This window comes from Notothenia coriiceps, unplaced genomic scaffold, assembly GCF_000735185.1.
Source record: "Notothenia coriiceps isolate Sejong01 unplaced genomic scaffold, NC01 NC01_scaffold00028425, whole genome shotgun sequence".
Lineage (NCBI taxonomy): Eukaryota > Metazoa > Chordata > Actinopteri > Perciformes > Nototheniidae > Notothenia > Notothenia coriiceps.
The window spans coordinates 90355-101343 of NW_011361126.1; the positions used below are offsets into that span (position 1 = coordinate 90355).

The window sequence follows — 10989 nt, forward strand, 5'->3', positions numbered from 1 at the left end:
CGTACGTACGTACGTACTACTACTACTATACTAACTACTACTACTACTACTACTACTACTACTACTACTATATATAGTACGTAGTAGTACGTACGTACTACGTACTACTACTACTACTACTACTACTACTACTACTACTACTACTACTACTACTACTACTACTACTACTACTACTACACTACACACACACACACACACACACACACTACACACACACTACACACACACACACACACACACACACACACACACACACACACACACACACACACACACACACACACACACACACACACACACACACACACACACACACACACACACACACACACACACACACACACACACACACACACACACACACACTGATGGTCAATCATTGCCGGTGAAACATTTATAATAATTAGCGTCAAACATACAAACATCTGCTAGTAAGTGCTAAGTAGGCTCTGTCTGTATGTGTGTGGGAGAAATAATGTCATTCAATAACTTTCAGGAAGTGATTTGTAAACTGATTTTACTTCAATAAGTTGGTCAAAAATTGTTTGTTTTTTTACAGAAAACCATAATTTGTCCCACAGCAGGGATATTTTCAAAGATATATTGAAGACATACTTTATCTTCCGATAATTAAGCTTTTAAGGGTTTATCATTTGTATTATCAGATTTTTGACTGATGACAAAACATTCCTACAATATAAGATGTACGTATATCATACTCTTTTCTTGGTAATTTGGAATGAGCGTTACAATTGATTATTTGAGCGTGTTCCACTTCATTGGACAGCATTTTTTTACTTTTTAACATATTATGACATTTCACTTTGGGAAACACTTGAACATATTTGTATTTAAAAGAATGTATGTATTATTAGATTTGTAATTATGTATAGATTTTTTTGTTTTAACTCTCAACACAACTGGACACTTTTAACATGATCATTTTCATCAACTTGCCATTATAAGAGGACAAGAAGTCCAAGAGGAAGCTACAGGGAGAGTTGATTTAGCCTACGTGCTCCCTGATGTGAAATTAACTCAGGGTCACACACAAACTGCTGGCCGGTGTTTGTCTGATGTAAGGAGCAGATGGTGGTGATTGAGACACCCTGACGTCACATACATCATCATTAATCCCATACACACGCACGCACACAAACACACGCACACACACACACACACACACACGCACACACACACACGCACAAACACACGCACGCACACACACACAGAGACAGAGAGAGAACAATTTGTGCAATAAAAATGGTTGTTGAAAGTACTGTACAGTACTGTAAAGTGTCTCAGTACATAAAGTACTGAGACAAAAGCATATAAGAAAAGGTGCAAAAATAAGCCATTTGCAGATTAATGTACACAATGAAATGGTGATATAAATAACAAAAAGTGAGAAGTAAATATGAATACAGACAGTGCATGTGCAACACAAACTATGCAGGTAAAAGTACAAATAGAAAAATATAATCATAAATTGTGTAAAAGTGTAATAAAGGGTTGATGCATATTTTTTAATTAGTCATATTATTAAATACCTTTATATTACTGTATTACTGTAAAATAATCATGCTCTGTCGTGTAGAGCCACCTTCAGGCCAAACTCAAGAAAAACTACATCGAGTTTTCATTCCTGTAGCTGTGTTGCTTAAATTACATTTAAAACATAAAATATATTTGATTTGCTTTGTTTTACATTTTTATATATATTTTTATCTTATAATATTAGGATATTCGTTTGCGAGACGCCTGTTAGAAGATATTTGTATCTTCAATATTAGTAACTGTCATTTATTGAGCACCGCGGTGCATGATGGGAGACAAGATGTGTTCTAACAACCAATCAGATTGACCGAGACACGCTTAACCCGGAAGTAAAACTTCAACAACAACAAAATTGCCGGGAAATCTGCAGCTCAAACGCTACTGTATTCGCCAAGGAAATATTTATGAGAAAATTGTTATTGTGTTAAGATTAAACACATCACAGTGTCCCTGGTTGTATATTGTACCTGTCGGAGCAGTTATGGACGAATATGACGAACTTTTCGAGATAGAGGATGACTTCGAGGATCAGTTCGCCGACGAGCTGGAGGCGATGGCTCAGATCGAGGGTGAGGAAATAAATACAGATCAAAAACGTTAACAAGACCTTTATATTATGTCCCCAAAACAAACGTTAAGTCTAACGTGTTGTATTATTCCTCACCTGTGGTTGAAGACGTACTCAGTTATTAGAACCAAAGTATTCTAAATTAATAATCATTTAGTCAAACTTCTATCAGAAAGCACTGAAACATGCCTTTTACAATTCCCCAGAACCAAAACATATTTTATATATAAAAAAGAAAGGCACAAATATCCTCCAAAGATAGGATGTGCATTTCTGGAATAAAAGACAACACTGATGTGAAATAACACCAATGTACAATATGTTCCTAGTTACTGGCTGCTACTTCTTAGTTAGACCATCTAATACTGTAACAAGACTCTGTATGTAACTGTGTGCAATATATAGATAGATAGATCTTTCTATAATATATAATATTACCACTGTTATCTACCACAATTCATTTGACATGTTAGACTTATTTTATTTCATAAATACTGTTGCTGCTACTTACTTATCTAACTGAATGCTTACTTCTGTAAATTGTCATTTGTAAATATTATGTATATGCCTTTTATCTAAGAGTGTGCTATTTATTTTGTCTCTATCTAAACTTTTACAATGTAAATGTACCATCTTTGGGCAAATAAAGGAATTATGTTTCTGAAGGGGCAACGAGTTATCATATTCTTTTGTATTAACAGTTACCTCCCTATCATTATAGCATTAATTATGTGTGTCTTTTTCTTGAATGTCTCAGACGAATCCTCTAAGCCTGAGAAACGTCAGAAGCAGAATCCAGGAGACGACATTTCTGACATACAGCACATGCTGGATTCTCACCCCACCAGTGAGTTCACCCTGAGAGAACATCGGCTGTTTTTATTATTATTCTTCGTTGTGTTAGCTTGATGTTGTAAATTAAAAAATCTGACTTTGTCCTCGTAGCCCCAAAAGCAAAGCGGCAGAAGCAGGATTCAGGAGTGGTCAAGCGCCTTTTCAACACAATGCAGACTCAAGAGAGCAAAGCCCCGTCACAGAAAGATGACATCACTCCGCCGTCCTCTCCAGAACAATGTGAATCACCTCGCATCGTCAGGTAGGAACGAAGCATGGACCAGTGGTAAGGAGCTTGGGAAGGGACACTAAATAAGGGAAGAATAATTCCTATTCAGCTTTTCAGGCTGGAAATGTTCCCCAGGAATCTATGGGGTCTACATGGGGGTGAATAGGAACAGGAATACCATTCAAATATTGAATACATTTTGTGTTGGAAGAGTTTAAACCAACACATTCTAAAAGACGTCATTACAACCTGTTAAATCTTAGGATTTTCTTTTTTTGTTTTTTTATATAAGATTTTAATTTGAATGCTATTTGCATTTTTGATCATTGCTCAGGCAAAAAGTAGGAGTTTGAAGCTGTAATAATATCCTTTTAAAACACATGATGGCCATTGATCATTATTCACATTTTATCGATATAACGTTTTTATTTAAAAAATGAAAAATACAGACTTCTCAACTACTTTGTGTGTTTTAGGTCTACCCCGTCTGTATTGGATATCAGTGGATTCGCTTCAATCCTAGATTCGCCCTGGCGACCTGCAGCAGCGACCGCATCGCTGCATGTGCTGAAGCGGCCTCCCATCGAGGGAGAGTACGTCAGTGTGACAGACTCTTCAGGGAGTCGGGTCTACCTCAAACAAACAGAAGACACGGCGTCAAAGGTTGAACTCTTCCGCTTGTCGAATGATACACAATCCTGTAGTGGCGTCATCTCAGCTTAGACTCTGAATAATTGTCAACATACAGACTTCTAGTGCCCATATATGTGTGTTTCATGTGTGTCTTTCTTTCTTTACCTGTGTGTGTCTCCAGATTGTGGACTCCAGATTTGTTCCAGACTTCCAGGGTTCATTGGGGCTGCTGGCAGTGCCAATCAATGCGCTGCGAGATCAAGAGTCAGATAGGGTGAGCGACTACGATGCTGTTGTTTGCTAATTATCTGCCACATTTCCTGCACATAAACACACTGATGATTCTCAGTAATCACATTTTACAAAGGGTTAAACAGCACTCCTAGACCTTCATTATGATAAGCCAAATACAGAGAATATTGCAATCTACTTCAATTGACTAATTTACAAAAAGGTTGCATAGCTGTAACGTAATTTATAATTCTTTCAGCTGTAATCCATTCTTTGGGAATTTGCCCCCGAGTGTATCTGCAGTCAAAAAAAGCATTATTGTTCCACTTTTATTTTGATACAAAAGAATACATACTTGTTTACAAAAGTGTTTTATTCTTTGCAAAACAGCCTTTAACTTGAAATTCGACATTTATTCTTTTGGAAAAAAGGGCCATCTGATGCCTAACACTAAAATCAAGTATTACAGTTACATCTTTTTTAATACGTGCAGTTATTTACTTTATTTCTGCAGGTAGCTGTTGGATGCTTTTCAGATAAACACTTGCACATATTCTTTACACTGCGTGCACATGATGAAACTATGGGGCTTTTAAGATTGCTAACTTAGTTTAATATCTTCTCTTTCTTTGAAATTCTGCAGCGCCACCAGCTGGCTGTGGAAGAGTCTCTGCGTCTTTCAGAAGTGCTTGCCAGGTAACTCACCACCAAGTCCTTTAACACTGATGCGTCAATCAATAATATGACATGCAGCAGTAAATGTATTTTTATGAACTTCTTTTGAATTTGTGTCACATTTCAGCAGTTTGAACGATGTGCTGGTTGATCCGGAAGAAGAGGAAGACGATCCTGATGACGCAGAGGGCCAAACCTCTCGCCTCTGGGTGGACAGATTCTCTCCCCGACAGTACACACAGCTGCTCAGTGATGATGTACGTCATGTTTAGTGGTCCTGTGTAGATGTATTGTTACATACATACATCAGTTATGGAAGCCTTTTTCTGTCTGTTAAAGAATAGAGAATATAATTACATTTGACTCTTGTGTAGAAAAAGTATTCTATAATTAATTAGTATCTACAAAAAAATGTCTTACTTTACTTCAAATAACAAGTAAGGAATTTTTCTTGTGAAAGTTTAGCATTATCTTAAGTTACACAGTCATTAATTCAAGACAACTCATTATTTTGTGATACTTTTTTTGAAAGTTTCTCATTATATTGCAATACTTGGTGTGGGGGAAACTTCTGAAGCAATTGGAGTCAGGACTCAGAGGGACACGAGGAGAGCTGGAGCTTTGAAAGCAAACACTTGTGGTTTATTTGGAGCTTCGGCCGGAGAATTCACAAGACATGGCACGGGCCACGGTCTGACCATATGGTTGAGATGCCACTATCAATTCTGAAGACCCCTCCTGTAGCTCCAGGTTTTAACTAGTTCAGAGTGTAATAATCAACATTCTTCATTAGTTAGATTAAACAGCTAAGGACACTGAATCACATTTGTTGTCGCTTATGGCTCGGGGTCATCTACACCCCGAGAAGGATGTGTTCCAGGTGTCCCATAACAATAACTATCTCTGACAGAGAGTTGCCCGGTCATAAACTGGTAACATCAACAATATGCTAGGGCAGCCCCTCCTTATGGGAGATAACGGCTGCTCAAGGTTGGTCAGAGGGCGAAGGAGGACATGCAGGGCAAATTATTCCCCCAAACACTTGTCATTATGCTTAGGATACTTAACAATTATTTAGCAGTACTCAATGACTATTTTAGAGTTTGTCATTAGCCAATAAACATTAGTGGAGAATATGCTTTCCTGAACTGCGGTGACGAAAGNAAATATACCACGATTTTTTTTTTTTATTATTAAAAAAAAATTATAATTCTTTTTTAATAATTTTTTTTTTTTAAACTTTATTTAACCAGATGGTCCCATTGAGATCATCGATCTCTTTTTCAAGGGAGACCTGTCCAACATGGCAACAAGTAGGTTACAACATGAACATAAAACAACAGATAACACAAAAGGACATCGTATTTACAGGACTACATGTACATACCACCTAGAGACATTGACAAGTACCAACAGTATATTTATATCTCGCCCTGTCAATAAGCCTCACCTTCTTAGCAACAACTGTATTGTTTTTGAAGTGGTGGAGAGACAATGCACAGTTTGACCCACTGCTGTCACCCAAAGCATATCTCTCTGTCCCAGCAACATCAGTACCAAGCAAGAGAGTTTTTCCCACAGCAGGGGATATTGTAAACGCCCAAACATCCCAGCTTCTACCTGGAAATGTGGACATGCTCATATCCCTAAAAGATAACCTTGATGATGCTGAGTGAGTGAGTTTGAGTTGAGTTACTTTAAAAACTAAAGTGAAACTTGATTTATTCTATTGCAGGGTCTGATTATTATATTGTGGACACTTTAAAATACTACTATCCTGCTAAAATGCTGTACAAATCAGATTTATTATTTAATTTAAAAAAGCAATTTTTTTTCCTTTATTTTTCAATATTGCGATAAATATCGTACCGTGGACTTTTTAATCGCGATATTATCGTACCGTGAGTTTTTGGTATCGTTACATCCCTACTATCTATTGAAGAATGTTGATTATTACACTCTGAACTAGTTCAAACCTGGAGCTACAGGAGGGTTCTTCAGAATTGATTATGGCATCTTAACCGTGTGGTCAACTCGTGGCCCGTGACATGTCTTGTCAATTCAGTTTCCCCCACAACTAGCTAATTAAATATGTGTTCATTCACATACATTTAAAGATCAGGGACAATGCATTTTACTTTATTAAGTACCACTACTAAGTATATTTAACACTACTGTTTTGCATAGAGTAGAACAATTTACTCAGATGTTATGCATTTGGTTGTGTGATCTTATACTTGGGCAACATTGCACTATATTATCTCACAACATATTGAATTGTCATAAAATGATTATATTGCTAGCTTCTTGCCAATAGACAGCTCTACTGTTGTCGACTGTTGTGACTTAGTTTTCTTAGTGTTTTGGGTGAACACAGCAGATTATAACTTAATCCTCAGTGCCAATATTTCGGATAAACACATGAGATCGTGGTGTGTGTCTCACCTCCTGCAGTCCCTTCGCTGTCAGCTGGAAAACCCCCGTCTTCTGGGAGTTTTCCAGGTGAGTCTTCAGTGCACTGTTCCCCATCTGGACCCTGCAGCCAGGTACCCGTCCACCTGTCTCACTGTGTGTGTGTGTGTGTGTGTGTGTGTGTGTGTGTGTGTGTGTGTGTGTGTATCTGTGTGTTTGGGTGTGTCTGTGTGAGTGAGAGAGAGAGTGTGTGTGTTTGTGTGTGTTGACACAATAACAGGAGCTCCTCTCTCAATCTACAGCAGTGAAACTACACTGAAGCTAATCTCAGGGATCATATCCAAACAGGCTGTTGTCAGTGTGAGTCCCAGGATCAGCTTTAACGGTCCGCCTGCTTTTCTTCTTCGTGGGTGTTAATGAGATCAGGCAGTGAAATCCCTGCAGAAGAAGAAAATCCATAAACAACAAGAAGCAACAGGCTGGAAGAGCTAGCTCCATTTGCTCGCTTGTATTAACAATAAAACCCTTTTATTAATAACCAATAATCAAACATTGTTGAGTTACGTAACAAGCTACCGAACCTACCGAAAGTTAACACACAGAAGCTACAAATAGTCTCTTTACTGATGTTTATTATGGGTGTGAATCGGGAGCTAACGTTAGCATTAGCACCGTTCACATTCTATCAGACATTAAAAACAGCTCAAAAACAAGTAATACATAAAGCCGTTGTACTTACAAGAAAGCGAGAGTTACACCCGTCGCTTTAAGTCCACATTTTAAAATATAGTTTGTTAAAATGTTTTAATTAAAGTGTGCAGCTGCGAGAGATGTTAGCCGCCCTGTTTACTAGAGACTGAGCTGAGTCTGTGAGCCAATGGGAACAGCGGAAACGGGATACGTCACTAGTACTTCTTCTTTGGATAATATTTGCGGTTAGTAAAAACCTTTCGGACATATTACCGCCGCCACCTGGTCAGAAGAGGGACATACACTATTGATTAGTAATTTACACATTTGTACAATTTTAAGGTAGGCCTACTTGTACTCGACTTGAGTATTTCCAAATCAAACTACTTAACATTACCATTCCCCCACATCTCATAGTTGAATATTGTACTTATTAATGCACTACAGTCAGTATTGGATTAAGTATTCCGAGTTCCAACCCTTTATATTAGTTACATACTAATACCACACTGTAAACAAACTCTGTTACATTTGCAGAATTTGACAACTACTTCACAAATAATAATAATCCTATATAAGATAGGATCAAATGAACTTTATTGATCCCAATTTGAGACGTTGTTTCAACCCAGCAGCATGTAAACATCTCAAAATAGAAATTAAATCAGCACTAAAAAAGTAAACTACATGCACATATTGAAAGGGAAACATATCTGACACTAGACACTATAAGGGGCCAAATTACAGCTAACAAAATGTAAAAGTAGGATATTATTTACATGGAGTGTGCAAGAAACAGCAAAGTAAATCAAATATAAATGGGTTTTTTGAAGGAAAAAACGACATAAGGAACTATGGAGTCCAACCAGAGCCTGCTCTATTTGTGGGGGGAACTTCTGAAGCAAGAGTCAGGACTCAGAGAGAGACACGAGGAGAGCTGGAGCTTTGATGGCAAACACTGACGGTTTATTTGGAGCTTCAGCCGGAGAATTCACAAGACATGTCACGGGGCCACGAGTTGACCACACGGAAGAGATGCCAAACCAATTCTGAAGACCCCTCCTGTAGCTCCAGGTTTTAACTAGTTCAGAGTGTAATAATCAACATTCTTCATTAGTTAGACTAAACAGCTGAGGACACTGAATCACATTTGTTGTCGCTTATGGCTCGGGGTCATCTACACCCCGAGTCCCGAGAAGGATGTGTTCCAGGTGTCCCATAACAATAACTATCTCTGACAGAGAGTTGCCCGGTCATAAACTGGTAACATCAACAATATGTTAGGGCAGCCCCTCTTTATGGGAGATAACGGCTGCTCAAGGTTGGTCAGAGGGCGAAGAAGGACATGCAGGGCAAATGATTCCCCAACACTTGGTCATTATCTTAGGATACTAACTAATTATTTAGCAGTACTCAATGACTATTTTAGAGTTTTTCATTAGAATAACATTAGTGGAAATATGCTTTCCTACTCGGTGAACGAAACCCTCTTTAACAAATATGTGTCACAGTATTCCTCGCTGATGCCAGTTGTGTGATTGTTTCTTTGTAGTTTACCAACCGCTGTCTGCTGAAGTGGTTGAAACTTTGGGACACAGTTGTGTTTGGAAGAGAGAGGAAGATCCGCCCTGTCCGGTCTGAAAAACAGCCTCCCAACGAGAGCTCATTTAAACCCAATCAACCCAATCAACCCAATCAGAACCCAATTCGCTTCAAGACCAAGATCGAAATGACGGAGGAGATACTGGATGCCGAACTGGACCAGCACAAACGCCCCAGATTCAAGGTAAACACTCCTGCAAACTCATGGCACTGCAGTTTCACTTTAAGGAATGTTAGGTGTTCTACAAGACTTGTGTTTTTAATCTTCACTAGGTGGCATTGCTGTCCGGTCCTCCTGGTCTGGGGAAGACCACCCTGGCTCATGTCATAGCAAAGCATGCTGGGTACAACGTGGTTGAAATCAATGCCAGGTTAGACAAAGTGGAGAAAAAAACCGACCCAATGGTAGTAGTAGTAGATCAAATAAATGTTTTACAATAATCCTCCTGTTGATGATTTGCAGTGACGACCGCAGTGCAGAGGTTTTCCAAAAACGCATCGACACAGCAACGCAGATGAAGTCTGTTTTGGGATCCAATGAGAAGCCAAACTGCCTCATTATTGATGAGATCGACGGAGCACCTACGGTACATTCTGGATCCTTAAATTAAGTGTTAAGTTTCCTCTTTATGGTTTGTTATAAATGTGTTTTCTTTGTTCGTCTATGGTATGTGACAGGCTGCTATCAACATCCTGTTAGCAGCTCTGCACAGGAAAGACGGACACGGCGGGGATACTGGTGCAGAGACAGGGAAGAAGAAAAAGAAGAAGGAGACCATCCTGCTCCGACCAATCATCTGCATCTGTAACGACCTGTAAGAGACCGCGGTGTTCAGCGCTATAGCTTATTTTTGTTATAGCAGAATGATCTTTGGAATTGATATTTATCTAAATAGTCTTACTCATAGCTTTTTAGGCAAGGTAATGTGTGAAGGAAGGGATAGATGTATTAAATTGCAGTATTATTATTTGGCATCAACTTAATTGATGTGTTGAACTCACGGCCTAAATAATTGCTTCAGGTAGAGATAAGGCTCATGAGACGCAGCCTAAACAGAGCTGGTGCAGACAGCTAAATATATAATGATGAAAGCGTTTCTGTTGCCTGAGGTGACCAAGTGAAAACATCTAGATGGGGGTGCTGTGGATATTGAGTTTGTTTTGCAGCCATCATCTGATTTCTATCCTCTTTTAGTTATACTCCAGCTCTCAGACCTCTCAGGCAGCTGTCCTTCCTCCTGGTTTTCCCTCAGACCCAACCCTCCCGCCTGGCACAGAGACTGTCAGAGGTCAGCGCACACAAACACACACACATGCACATACATTAACACACACACACACACACACACACACACACACACACACACACCAGGGTTCCCGCGGGGTCTTAAATAGTCTTGCATTTGATCATCAGAATTTAAGGCCTTAAAAAGTCTTAAATATGATCAAAAAAATAAGAAAGGTCTTAAATATGATTTAGAGGGTCTTAAAAATGATGGGATTTGAAAGGTACTTGTGTGTTGCGATAGCGTCTAAATGTATAAAGAACCAAAGTACC

At 38.8% G+C, this 10989-nt stretch overlaps 2 protein-coding genes across 2 annotated transcripts in view; one reads left to right on the forward strand and one right to left on the reverse strand.

Moving 5' to 3' along the window:
- Window positions 1–10989, reverse strand: part of LOC104958167 (sodium/glucose cotransporter 5-like) — a 20577-nt gene that overhangs the window by 2894 nt on the left and 6694 nt on the right. The gene's annotated exons all lie outside the window — the stretch shown is intronic.
- The window catches only part of chtf18 (CTF18, chromosome transmission fidelity factor 18 homolog (S. cerevisiae)), a 15716-nt gene continuing 6647 nt past the window's right edge, over window positions 1921–10989 (forward strand). Inside the window, exons 1-12 of the mRNA XM_010785882.1 lie at window positions 1921–2126; window positions 2883–2972; window positions 3071–3221; window positions 3665–3851; window positions 4003–4095; window positions 4696–4748; window positions 4855–4984; window positions 9382–9615; window positions 9705–9802; window positions 9895–10018; window positions 10110–10246; window positions 10627–10720. Coding sequence (XP_010784184.1) covers window positions 2039–2126; window positions 2883–2972; window positions 3071–3221; window positions 3665–3851; window positions 4003–4095; window positions 4696–4748; window positions 4855–4984; window positions 9382–9615; window positions 9705–9802; window positions 9895–10018; window positions 10110–10246; window positions 10627–10720 — 1479 coding nt within the window. The 5' untranslated portion in view covers window positions 1921–2038. The remainder of the gene's footprint in view (window positions 2127–2882; window positions 2973–3070; window positions 3222–3664; window positions 3852–4002; window positions 4096–4695; window positions 4749–4854; window positions 4985–9381; window positions 9616–9704; window positions 9803–9894; window positions 10019–10109; window positions 10247–10626; window positions 10721–10989) is intronic.